This window comes from Bos javanicus, chromosome 8 (assembly GCF_032452875.1).
Source record: "Bos javanicus breed banteng chromosome 8, ARS-OSU_banteng_1.0, whole genome shotgun sequence".
Classification (NCBI taxonomy): Eukaryota; Metazoa; Chordata; class Mammalia; order Artiodactyla; family Bovidae; genus Bos; species Bos javanicus.
In genome coordinates this window covers 61,593,641-61,614,844 of record NC_083875.1, presented here as the reverse complement: position 1 = coordinate 61,614,844, position 21,204 = coordinate 61,593,641, and the positions used below count along the sequence as shown (strand labels likewise).

At 48.2% G+C, this 21,204-nt stretch overlaps 1 protein-coding gene across 2 annotated transcripts in view; it reads left to right on the top strand.

The window, feature by feature from the left end:
• The window catches only part of PAX5 (paired box 5), a 187,521-nt gene that overhangs the window by 53,181 nt on the left and 113,136 nt on the right, over positions 1–21,204 (top strand). For both annotated transcript variants that reach the window (XM_061425677.1, XM_061425678.1), the window contains exon 6: positions 14,264–14,439. In XM_061425677.1, coding sequence (XP_061281661.1) covers positions 14,264–14,439 — 176 coding nt within the window. The remainder of the gene's footprint in view (positions 1–14,263; positions 14,440–21,204) is intronic.

The window sequence follows — 21,204 nt, the reverse complement described above, 5'->3', positions numbered from 1 at the left end:
CTTTGATCTATGACAAAACCCATACCCATCTTGGAGAAATATTGTGATTTCTCCTGAAAACATTTGTGCAATGATCAAATAGATACACTCCACAATATGAACCTTCTTTTTAGTTATATTGTCCTTGGAAAAAAATAAAGACAATAATTTAAAAACTCAAATGGGGGTAATGCAAAGATATCAGAGTAAATATGATTTTTAAACCCTTTTATTTATTTATTTCTGCACAGTGGGATGTAGGGGACTGACTGCCGTGTTCATGAATGCTGAAAAAGGTATGCATACATGAGAAGTCCTTCCAGGTATAATTAAAATGAAGCCTTTAGCATTCTTTGATCTCATTTGAAAGCACAATTCACAGAAACAAATCACCCTTGTGCTCCTAGTAATATTTCATTTGCTTTGGAATAGTTTCACTGTGGTGGTTAACATCGTTCCTAATTAGTGTGCCTATCTCTCTGTAAGGTGGAGTAATTAGGTACTACTATATGAGGTAATGGACTTGGACAGTACGGATTAGAGAGAACAGACTTGTCCTGGGGCAGTGAACAAGGTATTACTTCCTTCTTGTCTGTGCTTGGAGGTCATCTTGATTCATTTAAGCACAAAGAAATCCATCGCTTCATCCCAACACCAGGAGAGCTTCAATAATGTGTTTGTACTGTTTGTACCTCAGAGTATGTATTAGGCTCTGGATAATGGTATGGAGTGGCTAAACAGGGAGAACCCCCCTGCCCTCTTTCTGCCCACTACACCTACTGAGTTATAGCCATCCCCATGCACCAGGCTTTTTTGTGCCTCTGGGCCTTTGCATGTGCTGTGCCTTCTGGTTGGAATGTACTTCTTCCTTGCCCCTTTCTTTAGCCAACTCCTTCCCACTTATCCCTAAGACTCAGGCTTTGTCTTTTCCAGGGGTACTTTCTGGATCACACCTGCTCCCCAGTCTGCATTAAGTGGAGCAGTTTAGCGTAGAGTTAGGTGCAGACTCTGGAGCCAGACTGCTTGGGTTTTGATTCCATCTCCTCCATCTCCCAGCTGTGTGACCTTGGGCAAGGTGATTAACCTCCCTGTGCCTCAGTTTCCTCATCTGTAAAGTAGGAGGGGCAGTAACAAACTTGACATCACTGGGTTGTTGTGTGGATTAAATAGATAAGGTGTTTAGAATAGTTCCTGGCACAGAGTAAGCTCTGTATGAGGACTGACTACTTCCGTCTAGCTCCCAGGGCTGCCTCTGCTTCTCAGGCTTACTTCTGTCTTTGGCTCTTTCAGGGCTCTGGACTTACCTTAGTACATTGGAATTTTTCACTTGTCTGTATCCCCCACTTGAAGGCAAGGGTTAAAACGTCCCTCTCTAGCTCAGGTACCAAGTGCAGGACCAGACACTCTGCAGGAATTTGGTGCAGGTAGCTTAGGAACGAATGGATTGTGAGGCTTGGAACGGGAGTCAGGGGCCTCATGTCTTCCTAGGCTCAGCTCCCCTTAGACCTGCCTTCTGGCCCCAAACCGAGTGTGGAATCATTGGCCCTTTGGAGTCTTTCCCTCCCTGACAGCCTGTGACTTACTGGTTAACACACACCACAATCAAATTCACTGTGGTTGAACCTGAACGTATTTAGCAATTTTACAATTTTGCGTTTTCCTTCTCCGAGAAGAAAGATTGAGTGAAACTAATGGCTGAATAATGGTCGTTCCAATGGAATTTTCCTCCATGCCGCTCTGATTTTTCTCAGCGTGTGGCCCTGGTTTAGGATGGCATTTATAAAATCACCCGGAACATCGATGTTGGTTCTGGGCTGCCGGGAGACCTTTCTGGTCCTGCTGCCCTGATTCCCAGCACAGGGCCTGGCTCATAGTATAGATGCTCTCAAGATATGGCTGACTGATGCTAGTCGTCTGGGGCTGGAATCCTATCCCCTTATCCCAGCACCTTGTTCCTTTCCCTTAATTGAGGTCTGGCTCTGATAGTCCCTCTTCTAGGACCCACGTCTGGGTTATTAGTCATCTTAGAGTCACCCTAAGCATTCAAAACACCATGCAGAAAATAGAAGCGCTATGAAGCATCTGCCTGCAATGCGGGAGACCCAGGTTCATTTCCTGGGTGAGGAAGATCCCCTGGGAAGGAAATGGCAATCCACTCCAGCACTCTTGCCTGGAAAATCCCATGGACGGAGGAGCCTGATAGGCTACAGTCCATGGGGTCGCAAAGAGTCGGACACGACTGAGCGACTCACTTTCACTTTCTTTCATGAATTATTTTGAGTGGAAGAATTAATGGCATTTTGTTGTTGTGAGCACATACACTATACGACTTGCTGTGTTTTCCTTTTGGTGTGTGTTGCCAGGAAGCTTAGTGCTCAACTGAGTTTTGGTAGTTTATTATCCTCTTGTTTAAAATTTTGTGAACTGCCTCGGCTCTTTCTTAGAACGTAGAACATAAACTCTTAGTTGGTTCACTCTTTCCTTCTTCGGGATCACTGATATAATGGAGGTCACTCCCAGAGGTTTTCTCCCGAGTTCTCCAATGATGCTAGAGACTATCCCATTACTGAGTTCCCCTGAACCATTCGGCCTTCATCCCCTCAAGTCTTCCCAGGTCACTCATTCAGTCAATAAACATTAATCAGCATCTCCCTTGTTTGTGGTGAGTCAGACATGGGCTCAGTCCTCAGAGAGCTTATACTCTGAGCAGGGAAGGAAAGAAATACAGGCATACCTTGGAGACATTTCGGGTTTGGTTCCATAACCACTGCAGTAAATCAACTTGAAATAAATGGAGTCAACACACTTTTTTGGTTTTCCTGTGCATATAAAAGTTATGTTTATACTATACTGTGGTCTATTAAGTCTGCAGTAGCACTGTGTCTAAAAACAGATGTACATACCTTAATTAAAAAATACTTTATTGCTAAAAATGCTAACTACCATCTAAGTCTTCAGTGCCTCGTAATCTTTTTGCTGGTAGAGGGTTTGAACTATTGCGAGAATTACCAAAATGTGACACGGGACACGAAGTGAGCAAATGCTGCTGGGAAAAAAAGGCACTGATAGACTGGTTTGCTGCAGGGTTGCCACAAACCTTCAATTTGTTAAAAAAAAAAAAAGGCAATTATCTGCAAAGCACAATAAAGCAATGCTTAATAAAACAAGGTATGCTGAAGTAATCCTAGAAATAGCTTGTGTTTATTGAGCACTTTTTATGTACCAGGAGCTATGCTAAGCATTTAACATATATCCTTATTCAATTCTTTCATCAATTCCATGTACCATTATGTATTATCCCATTTTATGTATGAGAAAATGAGGATTAGAGATTAAAGTTGCTCAAGTATCACAGGCTTTTAAGAGATGGAGTGAGGATTTGAACCTACCCTGTGGGCTGTGCCACATCCATCACAGTGGCCAGCTTCATTTTAAGATCTTTAAAAGGTGTACAAGTGCCCTGCCATGTGACCTTGTTGTGACCTTGTGAAAGTTACTTGCTATCTCTGCCAGTTTCCTCAGCAGTCAAGTGGAGATTCCAAGAAGATGGATCTCACAAAGTGGATTGTAAAGGGGTGAAATCCAGCATAACAGTGGTAGCCCGTGCAACTTGCTGAGGAGAGTTAGAAGATAGTGTGATTAGTTTAGTCTTTGTGCTTCCGAGAGGAGGTGGCTTTTAGATGAGCCTTTGGTGGGCTGGGGTGAAGGGTGAGTTGGCAGAAGGAACAGTGAACGGGGGGACATGGACTCTTGGGGAATGAGGAGTAGCCTGCTTGGATGGTGTTGGGGAAGATCCTGACTGGAGGGGCAGATCGTGGAGGCTAGGAGGGCTGGGCATTGTCCTGTGGCAGCCTTGGAAAGGTTTTCCTGGTGAAAATGATGCAGATAGCAGCTAATGCTGTTTGGACACTAACTTCATGTTAGTGTGTCACTGAGATTATTTCATTTATTCCTTATAAAACCCCAGAGATGGTCCTGCTTACCACTGTTCTGTTTACCGTGTCCTGCTTATGGGTTTACAGATGAAGAAACAGAGGGTTTTAGTCTTAGTTGACTCAAGGAGGGAAGTGGAGAGAGCACTGGATCTGCAGACAAGCGACTGAAGTACAAATCCCAGCTTAGTGACCTCAGCTACTCAACCTCTCTGAGCCTCAGTTTTCTCATCTGTAAAATGGGGTAAGAATATGCACCCTCGCCCCCCCAGATGCTCTGAGGGTCAATGAAATTTAAAGATGTTAAGATAACTTGTCTAGGAGGCTGGCATGGAGCAGTGTTCCATCTAGTGTGAGACCAGGGATTAAAGAGCCTACGCCCCCATCACCTCTATCTTCAGACGTCTTCTCTTCCCTTCATCTTTGCTAGGGATACATAGTGTTCTCTCAGTGTATGCAGGGTCTTTTGCTGATGTAGCCCCAGAACAAATACGCTGTCCACCCTCACCTCCCCTTTGTAACCCATGGTCTTGTCTAGCATCTCCTGAAAATAAATTCTGGAGCCACTACTCCCCTCAGCAAGTTTCTCTTGCATCTGAAACAATTTCTTAAAGCTGCAGATTAGCATGGTCTGAATTTGGTTTGTTTCTGCTTTATGGATTGCTTTAAGAATTAGCTACAACAGGGAATTCCCTGTTGGTGCAGGGATTAGGACTCAGTGCTTTCACTGCTGGGGCCTGGTTTGATCACTGGTCAGGGAGTTAGGATCCTGCAAGCCATGTGGTGTGGTCAAAAAAAAAAAAAAGAAGAATTAACAATTAGCTATGACAGCTCTGATTGCTATCTCCCCATCTGGTGAAAACCACCCCAAACTCCCTGGACTCACTTGACTCAAGCTGGAAATGTCCCAGGTCATACCAGTTCGGTGTTCCTGACTGTGCTGGCTCCAGACTCCTGTGGCACATGACACACGAAGCCCTGGCTCTGTCTCCATCTTCACTGAGGGAGGCAGGGCTGTGAGCATGGTGGGTGCCAGAGTCCAGAAGCTGCAGACTGGCTAGATGTCACCCTCCTCGGAGCACTGCCAGCCGGACTGAGAGAGGACCTAAGAGCCTGGGGTGAGGGAAGGGCCCATTGTAGTGCCCAGAAGCATTAACGGTGGGATCTGGGAGTTATTTTCACAATTTCAAAAAAATGTAGCTCAGTGGGAAAACAAAGATTTCTCCTGTCTCTGACTTCCTCCTAGAAGCCCTCCCCAACCCCCATGTCCATCTCTAAACCAAATATTAGCAAAGAGAAAATCCCTTGGGTACCTTTGGCCATCATTTAGGGGTAGAATGAATATTGGGTTGTAGATTACTCCCTTACAAAGACTGCACAAACAACCAAAATGGAAAACACAACCAAAATGTAAAAATAGATGAATGCTCATTTAATACTATTTAGTACCCCACTCCAGTACTCTTGCCTGGCAAATCCCATGGACGGAGGAGCCTGGTAGGCTGCAGTCCATGGGGTCCCGAAGAGTCGGACACGACTGAGCGACTTCCCTTTCACTTTTCACTTTCATGCATTGGAGAAGGAAATGGCAACCCACTCTGGTGTTCTTGCCTGGAGAATCCCAGGGACGGGGAGCCTGGTGGGCTGCCGTCTATGGGGTCGCACAGAGTCGGACGCGACTAAAGTGACTTAGCAGCAGTAGACAAAATCTACATGGATTTTAAAGAAGAAAGTGGTTAGAAATGACTAACAGCCTCCTTAGTTTATTGGTGGGGCACCTAAGGCCAAGAGAGGGAGAGGAACTTGTCTAGGCCCACCCAGCAAGTAAGGGCAGAGTCAGGGCTAGAACCCACGTGTGCTGGCTCGCTCCCAGCCCTTTTCTCACTGGGCCCTTCCACTGCCCTGCCATGCTGAGGATAAAGGAGGCTGTTTCAGAGCTCTGACTTGGGCTGGGCTCTGCAGGGAAATGGGGCTCAGAGAAAGGCCAGAGACTGACTCAATAGCTCCAGCCTCCTTTCCTGGGCTCCTGGGCTTCTGGCTGAGGCTGTATCCCAAAGCCCATGATGCCAGAGGAATTAGGAAGATTCCTGTTTGTTTTTTATTTTATTTCTTTTCTCCCAGGGAGCATCTGTGGGCATAAAGTATATGATGATTTTTAAAGAAACAAACCAGGACCCTCCAAGAAAAAATGCAAAACCCTTGAATCTGCTGTGCTCTAAAGAAAACGCAATGGGTTTATGATCTTTTAAGACACACAAGAGACAGCTTTCTCTTGACAGATGGGAATCTGAGGCTCTTTTGCTTCCTCCCTCTTTGCGTGACCAGACCCGATTGTGTAAAGCTTTTAGCTTCAAAGCCGGGTTGTGAATAACATTGGTTTAACCTGAAATTTAAAGCCAGCATTTCTTTGCTCCCCGAGACACAGCTTCCTGCCCCTTGCTCCCCTGAAGCTAGCTTCCAGAATGTTAATTCGACGAGCCATGGTTGACTAAGCCCAGCACTGGGTCTATTACATATTATTTGATTTGGAGTAGAAAAAAAGATTTAAAGATACCATGCCCCCTGTATACCTTTGTACTTTTGTCCATGTCTATCCATATATTTAAGCATACCATTCACATTGAAAATTCAGCTTTTCCTCCCCAGAATAAAATGGGTCTGAGTGCTTTTGGAGCCTGTCTTCAAGACCGCATTCTCCAGTGAAGTCAGATAGCATCTCTGGATGGGAAACACTACGAAAGTGTCCATTGGAGGCCTGGAGATTCAGACCAGTCCTTGTGGAGGGGGTGATTTTTCTGGTGTTCACTATTGTAGCTGTCTCTGTGCATATAGTCTGTTTGGCTCATGCTCACCCACTGTCTGTGGTACCCAGAGATAAGTCAGCCATGTCCCTGGCCTCTGAGAACCGTGAGTCTTTTTGTCAGAGTATTTGTCATGGTTGACACTTTCACCTTTCCTAGTCTGATTATTTTTCAGTTAACGTTTGCCTCTTCCACTGGGCATAACTCCACAAGGACAGGGCTGGGCCAGCTTTTGCTTATCACTGTTTGCCCTGCATTAGCCCAGCGCCTGCTCCCTTAGGTTGACTGAGGCAAGAATGAACAAATGAATGAGTGAATGAGGTCAGATGGAATGTGACATTTGCAGACCATATCTGCTGAGTGAAGGTAGTATTACTAATTTGTTCATTTATTCTGCAAATGTTCTTTTTGGAGAAGACAGAGATAAATTAACTGTGGTGTTTCTCCCCAAGGTAGCTAATAGTGCTGTCAGAGTGAAGAGCCTAGGGGCTTGACTTCTAAGACAAGGGAGAAAGTGGTGAGATGGAAAAGTGACTAGGGCATGAAGGAAGACATGCTGGAGGAGGTGGCATGAGTACGCATGGTTAGTGTTTATCCTGGCAACTGGGCACATGCCATGAGGAGTGATCTACCTTCAGCATGGGCTCAGTGGATCACCTGTGGCTGACAGGCTGACTCTACATATCACCTCCAAATGAGTCCAAATGCAAAATTCATCTTGCCAGCTCCTAGTCTTTCCAAGGAGGATGGATGGAGGTTCGTGACATTGTATAGGAGACAGTGATCAAGACCATCCCCAAGAAAAAGAAATGCAAAAAGGTGAAATGGTTGTCTGAGGAGCCCTTGCAAATAGCTGAGAAAAGAAGAGATGCGAAAAGCAAAGGAGAAAAGGAAAAATATACTCATTTGAATGCAGATGATTCTAATCCAAAGAATAGCAAGGAGAGATAAGGAGGCCTTCCTCAGTGGTCAGTGCAAAGAAATGAGGAAAACAATAGAATGGGAAAATCTATAGAGATCTCTTCAAGAAAATTAGAGATACCAAGGGAACATTTCATGCAAAGATGGGCTCAATAAAGGACAGAAATGGTATGGACCCAGCAGAAGCAGAAGATATTAAGAAGAAGTGGCAAGAATACACAGAAGAACTATACAAAAATGATCTTCATGACCTAGATAACCACGATGGTGTGATCACTCACCTAGAGCCAGACATCCTGGAATATGAAGTCAACTGGACTTTAGGAAGCATCACTACCTACAAAGCTAGTGGCGGTGATGGAATTCCAGTTGAGCTATTTCAAATCCTGAAAGATGATGCTGTGAAAGTGCTGCACTCAATATGTCAGCAATCTGGAACACTCAGCAGTGGCACAGGACTGGGAAAGGTCACTTTTCATTCCAATCCCAAAGAAAGGCAATGCCAAAGAATGTTGAAACTACCGCACAACTGAACTCATCTCACACGCTAGCAAAGTAACACTCAAAATTCTCCAAGCCAGGCTTCAACAGTATGTCAACTGTGAACTTCCAGATGTTCAAGCTGGATTTAGAAAAGGCAGGGGGACATTGCCAACATCCTCTGGATCATCGAAAAAGCAAGAGAGTTCCAGAAAAACATCTATCTGCTTTATTGATTACACCAAAGCCTTTGACTGTGTGAATCACCCACAAACTGTGGAATATTCTTCAAGAGACGGGAATACCAGACCACCTGACCTGCCTCCTGAGAAATCTGTATGCAGGTCAAGAAGCAACAGTTAGAACTGGACATGGAACAACAGACTGGTTCCAAATTGGGAAAGGAGTAGGTCATGGCTGTATATTGTCACCCTGTTTATTTAACTAATATGCAGAATACATCATACAAAATGCTGGGCTGGATGAAGCACAAGCTGGAATCCAGATTGCTGGGAGAAATATCAATAACCTCAGATATGCAGATGACACCACCCTTATGGAAGGAAGTGAAGAAGAACTAAAGAGCCTCTTGATGAAAGTCAAAGAGGAGAGTGAAAAAGTTGGCTTATAGCTCAACATTCAGAAAACTAAGATCATGGCATCCAGTCCCATCATTTCATGGCAAATAGATGGAGAAACAGTGGAAACAGTGACAGATTTTATTTTCTTGGGCTCCAAAATCACTGCAGATGGTGACTGCAGCTATGAAATTAAAAGACACTTGCTCCTTGGAAGAAAAGCTATGACCAACCTAGACAGCATATTAAAAAGCAGAGACATTACTTTGCTTACAAAGGTCCACCTAGTCAAAGCTATAGTTTTTCCAGTAGTCATGTATGGATGTGAGAGTTGGACTATAAAGAAAGCTGAGCGCTGAAGAATTGATGCTTTTGAACTGTGGTGTTGGAGAAGATTCTTGAGAGTGCCTTGGACTGCAAGGAGATCAAACCAGTCCATCCTAAAGGAAATCAGTCCTGAATATTCATTGGAAGGACTGATGCTGAAGCTGAAGCTCCAATACTTTGGCCATCCGATTTGAAGAATGACTCATTCAGTTCTGAGTGGAAAAGACCTTGATGCTGGGAAAGATTGAAGGCAAGAGGAGAAGGGATCGACAGAGGATGAGATGGTGGCATCACCGACTCGTTGGACATGAGTTTGAGTGAGCTCCTGAAGTTGGTGATGGACAGGGAAGCCTGGTGTGCTGCAGTCCATGGGGTTGCAAAGAGTTGGACACGACTGAGCGACTGAACTGAACTGAGTCTTTCCAAACTTTGGGAGCAGGGGTTAGAAAGCACAGCCTGAACTAAAGGAACTAGCGATTCAGGCTCTGGGACTGAGAAATGTGAAAGGCGATTATTTCCCCAGCTCCTTTCTGTGGCTCCCCACCCCACTCCTCCTCTAGTGAGGCTCTGATTACCTCTGTGGCTTCTGTGGCCTCTGTGACCCAACCCCCGCCTGCCTGTCCAGAGTCTCCTGGGGTCTCTTCACCCCAACTTCCTCTGTCCCCTTCCTCTGTCCCACCTCTGCCTATTATATCCTCCCTTGCCCCTTTGCTCGTGCTGACATTTTGTCCTCTGCTTCCACTTCAAGCATGACTCCCTTTGGGAGGCGCTTACCTGGTGCAGAGTAAACTCTATGTCAGTATCTGTTAAATGAATGAATAAATGATTGTATGTTTAGGAGGGCCCCAGGCCTTCTTAAGGAAACCATAGACTTTTGGCATCTGTGCAAAGTGGCAGGTAGACTTCGCCTCCCTCCCACCTGACATGCCCCACCTCGTGGCAGGAGTGGCCGGGAGAGAGGAAGCAGAGGCAGTGCTGGGGTGAATGACTGGACAGGTGGCTCTTCCCAGCTCAGTCTGTGTCTGGGTCACAGGACAGTCTGCACACTCTCCCAGGCTCAGCCCACGGTGCTGTGGCCGACTTTCAGAAGGCCAGAGCAGGACGTGGTGAGCCTTCTTTCTGGAAGACTGGGTGAGGCTGCCTGTGCTGCAGAATTAGTGGTGTCCTGGGCTCTGGGTCTCCGAGGACCCTGAGTGTGTGCACTTGATTTGGCATGTGTCCTGAGCCTTAACTCTGTGCCAGGCCCTCCTTGGTGACCACACAGTGACCTTGCCCACAGGAGCCCTCAGCTAAGCCACCCTCTCTGAGCTTCCTCAGTGGAGGCGAAGCTCTCGCTTTCCAGAGCTCTGAGCTGTGCACAGAGCCCCAGCCTGTGAAGCCCTTGGGAGAGGACAGGAGGGCAGCCTGGCTGCCAGGGAGTGACCTCCTCCAGAGGCCGAGGTGGGGGCATGTCTGGTGGGGCAGCCCAGTTGGGAGGGAAGAGGTGGGCTCAGCAGGGCGAGGCCTTGGCAGGAGTGGCCAGGAGCTGGCAGACAGGAAGGAGCCTTTATTAGGAGTTTGGAGCCTGGCAGGGAGGACAGGGGCTAGTGAGTTTATGTGGAATTGGTGGGCAGGGAGACGTCTCCTAAAGGTGGACGTGGTTACTCTGATGGGAAGAGACTCCTCAGTGGGAGCACTGGGGAACTCAGGCCAAGGTCATGCTTTGGCAAGAGTGCCTGGGGTCAGGATGACTCGCCAGAGCAACAGCTGAGGAGAAGCCAGCTGAGCCTTCTTCCCCCGTGTATGTATGTGTGTGTACACCTGTGCACACAAGGGCCACTTGATGAATGCCAGCCAGTGGAAAACACTGCTGGGCAGACACGTCTGAGCCAGGAGCTCCCACATACTGCTAGTCTTGGTGCCCTTGTGGGATAATCCCCCAGGGTTAGGCCATGATGGAAGAGGGGACTCTGAGGATGATGTCCTGTGGGCAGGAGTAAGGACCTGTCTCATGGAAGGCCAGTGTCACAGGCTTCTGGAGGAGGGCCTCAGGCTCCAGACTGGAAGACCTGAGTCAGAGATCCCGCTAAGGAGCCCTCATGCTGGTGTGCCTGGTCTTTCGATCTATAGCCCAGCTTAGGTATCCTCTTGGGCCAGAATTGATCTGGGATCCATTTTCTCAGGGGTGTACTGAGCCACCTCTGCAGAGCCTTCCAGTAGAGGTTGCTGGGGCGCTCTGAGCTCTCTGCCTACACAGGGAATTCTAAAAGGCCAGCACTCATGTCAACACCCAAAGCTAGTGTCTGTTAAAATGTCAGAGCCTGTATTGTAGTTGCCCCCAGATAAGACATCTGGGGGAACACTAACGTCGGGCAGTATCTCAGGGACACAGTATCCCACTGCTTCAAGCTCCTTGGTTTGGCTTCCTTCTTCACATGGGTGGGGCTTTGACCTGATGAATGAAGTTTAGGGCAGCAGCGGGCTGGTGGGGCAGGGGTGGAAGGGGGATTGGGGAGCCTCCTGTAAGGGCACCTGCCAGGGAGAAATCTGACACACGCTGGTTCCCCCTAGGGCTTCCCAGTGGCGTAAGCAGAGGCCTCTCCTCTGGGCTTGGCTACCAGCAGTGTTTCTGGGTGGCCCTGAATGAGCAACTTGGTTCCAGAGGGCCTTGGGGAATGATGGCCCTGGAGGCCATTCCTCACTGAAATTTTTCACCCACCTTATTTTCTCTTGTTTTGAATGGTTCAGACCCAAAGCTCACAAAATATATTTCAACCCATTTTTAATTGATAGTTTGTAACATTTTCTTTGAAATGTAGGCATCATCACAGATCCCAGGGACTGTGATAGTGTGAAGAGCTAACAATACAGAACCCATAGAGATTTAATCCTGTACTTTCTTTGTAATTTACATTTCTGAATAGGCAATACATTTAAAGTTCTATAACAAAGCAAACAAAACAATCATGCTATGAAAAGTCTCCTTCCCCTTTGCCTCCATTTCTTTAGTTTCTACCTCCCTAAATGGGTACCACTCTAAATATTTCTCATGTTGCCTTCCATATGGCTCCATATGAGAAACACACACACACACACACACACACACACACACACATCAGTTCAGTTCAGTCCAGTCGCTCAGTTGTGTCCTACTCTTTGCAACCCCATTGACTGCAGCACGTTAGGCCTCCCTGACCATCACCAACTCTCAGAGCTTGCTCAAACTCATGTCCATCAAGTCAATGATACCATCCAACCATCTCATCCTCTGTCGTCCCCTTCTTCTCCTGCCTTCTATCTTTCTCAGCATCAGGGTCTTTTCCAATGAGTCAGTTCTTCACATTAAGTGGCCAAAGTATTGGAGCTTCAGCTTCAGCATCAGTCCTTCCAATGAATATTCAGGACTGATTTCCTTTAGGACAGACTGGTTTGAACTCCTTGCAGTCCAAGGGACTCTCAAGAGTCTTCTCCAACACCACAGTTCAAAAGCATCAATTCTTCGGCGCTCAGCTTCCTTTATAGTCCAACTCTCACATCCATATGTGACTACTGGAAAAACCATAGCTTTGACTAGACAGACCTTTGTTGGGAAAGTAATGTCTCTGCTTTTAAATATGCTGTCTAGGTTGGTCATAACTTTTCTTCCAAGGAACAAGCATCTTTTAATTTCATGGCTGCAGTCACCATCTGCAGTGATTTTGGAGCCCAAGAAAATAAAGTCTGTCACTGTTTCCATTGTTTCTCCATCTATTTGCCATGAAGTGATGGAACCATGGTTCCACCACCATGATCTTAGTTTTCTGAATGTTGGATTTTAAGCCAGCTTTTTCACTCTCCTCTTTCACTTTCCTCAAGAGGCTTTTTAGCACTTCACTTCCTGCCATAAGGGTGGTGACATCTGCATATTTGAGGTTATTGATATTTCTCCCGGCAATCTTGATTCCAGTTTGTGCTTCATGCAGCTCGGCATTTCACATGATGTATTCTGCATATAAGTTAAAGTTAAATATATATATATATATATACACACACAAACACAGTCATATATATATACACACACATACATACACACACAATGCATGTAAAGTCTTATTTTCTTCCTTTTTTACACAAAAGATTCTGTGCTGAATCTTATTTATTTATTTTTCATTTAATGATGTATCTTGAAAATCTTTCTGTATCACTTCACAGAGGAAGTCCTCTTTCCTTTTTGTTGCTGCACAGAATTCTACTGTGTGAGCATGCTATGACTTATTTAACCAGTTCCTAAAACAAATTCTTGGGTTGTTTCCCGTCTTTTGCTACTAGGACTTTGTATATGTATCTCTTCCTATATGTGTAAGTCTAACTGTAAAATAAATTCCCAGAGGTGCAATTGCTCTATCAAAGAGAACTTGCATTTGTGATCTTGATTTTGTTGTTCGGTCACTGAGTTGTGTCTGACTGTTTGCGACCTGATGGACTGCAGCATGCCAGGCTTCCCTGTCCTTCACTGTCTCCTGGAGTTTGCTCAAATTCCTGTCCATTGAGTTGGTGATGCTATCTAACCATAAGCTATGAGCCATGCTGTGCTAGGCTCAGGATGGGTCATAGTGGAGTGTTCTGACAAAATGTGGACCACTGGAGGAGGGAATGGCAAAGCACTCCAGTATTCCTGTCAGGAGAGCCCCACGTGATCTTGATAGATTTTATCAAGTTGTCCACCATGGGTGTGTGACGAGTAGACTCCCATCAGAACTGTGTGAGAGCATGTGTTTCCCTACGGCCTTCCTAACACTGTGTTTTATTGGCTGGTCACATGATATGATGCCAAATGTCCCAGCTAAGGGCCCCAGCTCTGGGACAAAACTGATCCAAGGGAACCTTCAGTGCAGGAGAGGCAGTGGTGCCTGGTGATTAAGCCTCTGAGTCAACCTGAGTTCCAATCCTCAGGCAAATCAGTTTACTTTTTTAGGTCTCAATTTTCTCATCTGCAAAATGGGGGAAATAATACCATCTGCATTGGTTTTATTGTGAGGATTAACTGCAATGATGCATGCTTCACACAGGGCCTGGCGTGTGGCTGTGGGAAGCTGGCTCTGGCCTAACCAGTTGGGTGACCTTGGCAAAGAACCCCTCCCCATCTGAGCTCCTATGTCCTCTCTCATCAGGGAAGGAAGTGGGCTTGTGTGTCTCCCAGACCCTCTTCCCAATCCAGGGTCTGGCCTGTCTTGCCCAGCAGCTTGTGGGACCCACACTCACCCCTCCTCTCTCATACTCATCAAAGGTATTCAGGAGTCTCCTGTGCCGAACGGCCACTCACTGCCAGGCAGAGATTTCCTCCGGAAGCAGATGCGGGGAGACCTGTTCACGCAACAGCAGCTGGAGGTGCTGGACCGCGTGTTTGAGAGGCAGCACTACTCGGACATCTTCACCACCGCAGAGCCCATCAAGCCCGAGCAGGTATGACCCCGACTTGCTGCCTCCGACATCCGCCACCCGTATGCAGGCCTGGGTGATGCACTCAAAGGCATCTGGCAGGGTGTGGGTGAGAGTGCCAGGTTTTACTCAGAGCCATACCTGGCCAGTGGCGGCCTCCCAGGATGTCTGGAGGACGCATCTGGGGCTCTTGCGATTGCTGGCCCTGATGCCTGGTCTCTTGGGCCCAGCGGGGGTGTTCTGTGTCTGGTTGCTCTGCCATTGCTGAGTGGTGCTGTGCTTACCTGGGGCTCTTCACACAGGGTGGTGTAATGATCTCCTGAGCCACTTGAGGTGGTCTTGGGTCATTATCCTGTGAGTCAGGATGCAGGTGGAAATACGTAAGCATCGTATGGCCATAAACCCGGTGATGATGGCACTGGCGTGTCCCCCACCGTCAGCCCTCTTGTCACATTGCCCTGTCATGCTTTTAGAATTGAATCCAAGAGTCTGGAGATGAAGAAGTGTTTCACTGGACAGACTCACAGCTGCGTCATTTGCAAGAGAGGGAAGAAAGCAGGATGATCCCTTGCTAGCATCCCCCTGCGCTAACCTGGGCTGAGAAGCAGTCACTGCCTGTGGCTGCAGAGAACGGAGGGACCAGAAAGGCTCTTCCCAGGGAGAGGCTCTCAGGACCTGGATAAGGTTTCCCCTGAGTACCAGATTTGATTCAGGCGACTGTTTCCTGGTGCCCCGTATGTGACAAGCCCTGGGCTGGAGACCTCACAGGCACAGGTGGCTCAGACTTGACTCCTGCGTGCTGAGAGCTCCCATCCGCTGGGTGAGATGCAGGGGCCTGAGAGTAGTGACTTCCCCAGCACTTGCTGGCTGGTCCTGGTGGTGAAGACTAACCTGCTGAGCTTCCTCTGCAGGCTAATGAGAGGATGGCTGCTGAAGTTTTCCCAAAGAGTTGCCCCAAACAGTGTAGGCTGCAGGACAGGCTGCCGTGGAGAGAGGAGGTGCCGGAGGGGACCTTGGACGGGGAGGAGTGAGCAAGGCTCCAGGGACCACCATACTGTGACAGTCTGGCTGTCTTTGTGTGGTTCCTAGGAGGGCACTCACAGACCATCTAGCTACTTTGTTTTCAGATGGGGAAACTGGGGCCTAGTGAGGCGAAGAGGCTTGGCCTAAGGTCACCCAACAAGTCTGGGCTTCCCTGGTGGTTCAGATGGTAAAGAATCTGCCTGCAATTGCAGAAGACCTGAGTTCAATCCGAGGGTGGAGAAGTTTCCCTGGAGGAGAGAATGAATACCCACTCCAGTATTCTTGCCAGGAGAATTCCGTGGACAGAGGAGCCTGCCCATGGGGTCGCAAAGAGTCAGACATGACTGAGCGACTTTCATTCATGCACTCACTCACCCAACAAGTTATGTATTCACTTAACAAACACTGATGAGTGTTTATTATATGCAAGGCACAGAGCCAGTCACTAGGTACATAAGTGAACAAGACAGGCTTGGACCTGCCCTCAGGGAGACTGCAGATGTGTGGAAGAATCACAATAAAGAAGGATTACTCAGAGGGTCACGGATGACAGATGTGCTAGGCACTGAGGAGGAGACGTCTGAGGTTCTCTAAAGGCAGAAAGCAGGTGCTGATCCAACCTGGAGGCCACAGTGGCTTCCGCTGAGCCCTGAAGGGACCTGGTTGGGAGAACTGACTGGCAGAGGGAGTAAGAGTATAAAGACCCTGAGGCCAGAGGAAGTGTGGCAGGAGTGAGGAAGGAAAGAAAGTGTGGCTGGGCTTCAGGGAGGGGCTAGGGGAAGGTAGGAGAGGCTGGGTAGCCGGGCCTGGTCTCATAGACGGTGCTCAGCGTTTCCGTCTTTCTCCTGCAGTTGAGTGACACCTCCTCCAGGAATCACACGGTCATAGGTGCAGGTCAGAGCTAGTCTCACACACTCTAGGCCCTGGGCTCTAGGGAGAAGTGTCTGTTTCCATCACAGGCAGCCTGTCCCACTGCTCAGAGCCCTTCAGAGAGATGGCTGAAGCTGCATTCCATTTGACTCCATAAGGAGAAAGCAAAGGGACTCAGCTTGGAACCTTCCTTGGAGGAAGCCCACATTTCTCTCCAGAATCTGAGAGAAAAGTTATCTTGTAACCTTTGACAATATTACGAAATTTTAGAGCCAGTAGGGCTCTAAAAAGAAGCAAGCTATCAATCTCCTCATTTCTTAGAGGCCCACAGAAAGGATAGGGTTTGTCTGACCTCTGCACAAAATCTCTGGCATTTCTACTAAGCTCTTACTTACTTAATTCAGACATTAGGTGTCAGGGATCATGTTTCCCTCTGTGTTTCATGTGATTCTCATGGAAACACAGAATCTAATCCTAGTTCATTCAGCTTGGAATGCCCTAGAAGCCCAGGCAGACTATAGGGCTTCATGCTTTGGAGGAGTCCATCCATGTATCCATTTACTTACTTGCTCAGATGCTCATTTGCTCATTTATCCAGCATATATCTTACATGGTAGCTGTGACCCTGGCACAGTGCTGGGCACCCAGAGGCAGGAGGGCGGGATGAATCAGACGTCAGCTCAGCCCCCAGCCTCACAGGGGCAATGTGATGTGGATTCAGAACCTGCAAGGCGAGGGAGAAAGTTCTGTGGACCCTGATGAACAGAGACGTTGCCTCCGCAGGGGGCACAGGGAGGAAGGATGTTAGGGAGGAAGTGACACCAGGGGACAGGTCAACAGGGCTGTGTGGAGGTGCGCCTTGAAGGAGAAACCCTGTTCCTAGCAGTCTGGCCTCTCAGTGTCCTTCAAAATGGCACGGACACACTGCGGGCTTGACTCTGATTGTGTGGGCTCTGAGGCAGGGCCTGCCTGCGGGATAATGACTAACTCAGTGCTTTCTGGTTAATCTGCTTCACCTTCCCGTAATGGGCCGTAATGAGGAGAGATAGGAGGTGAGACCACGGGGCTGCGGGTATGCACAGAGGCACTGGACTATGAATGACGTACCCTCGCTCTGCACTCCCAGTCACTCTGGATAAATGTTGGCCGAGCAAGGGGCCACAGGCTGGGAAGGGATGCGTGTCAAGGGTACAGGTTTCTCATACCTGCGGGCAGCCTGGCCTCGTGAGCCCCAGTGGTCAGGAGGGGGCCCAGAGCTCTGGCCACCAGGACCGGCCCCTCTTCCAAATGTGAGCTGATCTGGTCTCCAGGGTCTAGTGGCAGCTCGCGGGGGAAGATGAACATTTACTGGCCTTGGAGTTGGGAGTGTCTGACTCCAGTCCAGCCTCTGTCCAGCTGGGCAAGTCACTTTTACTGCAGACCTCAGTTTCTGTACCTGGGACAGTAGAGAGTGTGATTTTGACATCAACCTAGCACAGCCCAGCAGTAGTGGCAGTGATCTTCCTGTCTATGCATGATCCTCTGCAGTTTCCAGAGATCTTTCACATCCATCCTCTCATTCGACTCTCCATGTAAATGCCTGCTACACAGGCTGGGCAAGATTTGTGAGCCCATTTTACAGACTGGAACATTTGTTTTCAGACCATTCACCCCCTTTTCAGGCTTCTGGGATTTGTCGAGGCTGCAGAGCTGGACTCTGACCTCAAGATCTTTTGTCTATCTTGGACAAGACAGATATATGGGCCTCCGTGTCCCCAAACAGTTCTAGGAGCCAGTTTTCTGATTGGCTGGTTTTCAGAACTGGCCTTTTGCAGCCAGAGTCCGCTGGTCATTCTTAGAACCCTCAGACTCTTGCCAGAGGCTTGGGTGGTCAAATCCTCCTTAATCTCCCTGCCTCCAACTGCCATGGGAAGAGCATACTTCTTCAGGGCCAGGATGGGGTCCTGCCTGTCACTTCCACAAGCTCAGAGTCCACCCTCACCTGGCTGCTCTTCCTGCCAAGATCTGTCCTGGGTGGAAGCATCCATGCTTCTTCCTTTTATATAGGAACTTAGTAAAACCTTGTCCCTGGGTAGAATGGGTTAATGTATACACACTCCTAGGACAATGAAACACTTCCTTTTCAAAATGGTTATTGAAAAAGCAATTCTGTTTTTCCTTCATGTGGAGTGAGTAAAAATCACCTTGGAGGAGAAGAGAAAAAAAAAAAGAAACGCGGTCGGGTATGTGCGTGTGTGTGTGTGTTTTGAACAGTGGAATGTGTTTCAGTAAAACTCACGTTGACGCTGTCATGGGTGCCACGCTGCTGGTGGGAGCTGGTCCCTCCTCCGGCCACGGCAGGAAGGCCACCCCCCCGAGCACAGCCTGCCGTATTTACTCTCGGCAGACTATTAACCAACACTAGGCTATTAATCTGGCTTTTGAGCCTTCACTAAAGCCCATAAAAGCTCACAGTTGTCAAATGGAGTTCATTTTAATTTCCTTTCAATCACAGTAAATTATTCAGGTGATAAATCAGCTGGAGCAGCCTCCTGGCTGTAATAGAAACCCTAATTCCTGGCTAATTATCCAGCCCATTGCTGCCAACAGATCAATACGGGCGCAAAATGGAACGGGCCCAGGGCCCTCCCTCCCATTGGGCCAGAGACAGGAAGACAGCTGGGGAAGGGGGATGTGCTGCTGACCTCCCAGGAAGTTCAAAGGTCGCAGGGGGTTAAACTGGGAGAAGTCCTGTCCCTTGCTAACAGAGAAGCCACCAGGAATGCCTCCTGCTCCCATCAGCTGCTTTGGCCTCTGCTCAGTGGCATTTCTCCAGGCTGGTGGGCCTGGGGCTGAGTGTTGCCTCCTTTTTGGGCATCCTCTTCCTGGGAAGGGGTTGGTTTTGTGTTTCTGAGCAGGAGTGGGCTGGGTCATCAGCTGGGTCATCTCCCTAAGTCAGGAAAAGAGCTGGGGACTGTGAGGAAATGATGAGGTGGCAGACATGTTTTCTTTCTTCAGGGAATTCCGGGAGGAGAGCAGGTAGGGAGAGAAGCGGCGGGACAGGAGACAGGTGTGCCAGGCTTAGAATGGGGAAAGGCTTCCTGGAGGAGGTGTCTTTCATGCTGTGCCTTGAGGGATGGGCAGAATGCAGCTCTGTGGAGAAGGTAGAGTAGGTTGAAGAGGGCATTCTAGGCAGAAGGAGCAGTACGGATGAAGGCGTAGAGGGTGGAAGTACAGCAGGGAACTGCAGGCCAGGCTAAGTGGTTGGAATATGGGCTGAGTGAAGGAAAGTCAGAGACACCAGGGCTGGAGAAGCAGGATGCACACCCCAAAGGGCTGGCAGGTGGCAGTGAGGAGGCCTGGCTTTGCTTTGGAGACAGTGGGTCCCAAAGAGCCCGGAGTCTGAGGCTTGGGCTAGTCTGCTCTCCTGGAAGCAAACTTCCGTGGAGCTCCTGAATCTTGCCCTGGTCCTGCTGCACTGGTGGCTTTCTCTTCCTGAAGCTCATCCTTATATAATAGCCCTTGTGGTTTCCCACTGCTCAAAATCTAAATCCCAGCTTTTTATCTTCATCCCGGCCCTTCACCATCCCCATGGCCCTCTGCTTGCCTACACAATGCTCTGCTGGAGCCAGGCCTGACCCCTCACTGCTCCACATGGGTTGGGCTCCCCATATGCGAGGGGGCCATGGACGATGGCTGGTGTGTGTGTGTGTGTGTGAATGTATGCCCAAGTGTGGGAACCCCAGGGATGGCTCTGAGCTTGGAGTGATGCAGGGACTTCAGTTGTTATTCTTTCTTGGTGCTGTTATTCTCTAAACTCCTGCTCACAGTTTCCCTGGATGGAACATTCTTTCAGTCTGTTTCTAAATCTATGCTGTTCAGGCCCAGCAGGAGTCCTGCCTGCCCTGGGAGCCCTTCACTGACCCACTTAGTCCAGGCTGTCTTGCCTCTTGTTTGAGCTCATGAATGTACCGGGTTCTAATCATTACTGTTAATAATTGTTGTATTCATTGCTTACCAGGGACCTGGCTCTAGTCTGAGGAGAATTCTCCCAGCCCCATCTCATTACAAAGTCACAAGACTCCTATTATCCCCATTGTGCAGACAGGATGGCTGAGGCTTGGTGAGATCAGTTCAGTGACTTAGCCACAGGGACACAGTAAGTGTGGAGCCAAGTTGGAAGCCAGGTCCAGAGTTCACACTGGTAGCCACTGGATTCCCCACAGTTAAACACAATCAGGCTGCCCATGGACTCTTCTAGGCAGGCAGTGTCCTAGAGACACAGCCGGGGGGTCCAATCTACTCACCCTGGAGCTCTGCAGGAATCAGGAAGTGCTGGGGCTGCCGGCGAACCAACATGGTCTCTGGAGGCCTGAGCCGAAGTTGGGGCAGTGACTGTCCCCTTCTGCTCTGAACTAGCTGTGCTCCTCTCACTTTGCCCTGCAGGGCTGTGCTCAGGGCCAGGCTCCTCCACTGCAGACAGAATAGAATTTATTCAGAAGACAAGGCTGAAAGTCATTCCTCGAACCAGGATTGAAAGAGACACGTGTACCCCAGTGTTCACTGAAGCACTGTTTACAATAGCTAGGACATGGAAGCAACCTAGATGTCCATCGGCAGACAGACGGATGGATGAGGAAGTTGTGGTACATATACACAATGGAATATTACCCAGATATAAAAAAGAACGCATTTGAGTCAGTTCTAATGAGGTGGATGAAACTGGAGCCTGTTTTACAGAGTGAAGTAAGTCAGAAAGAAAGAAAAACACCAATATATTATATTAACACATATATATGGAATTTAGAAAGATGATAGTGACAACCCTATATGCAAGACAGCAAAAGAGACACAGATGTAAAGAACAGACTTTTGAACTCTGTGGGAGAAGGGAGGGTGGGATGATTTGAGAGAACT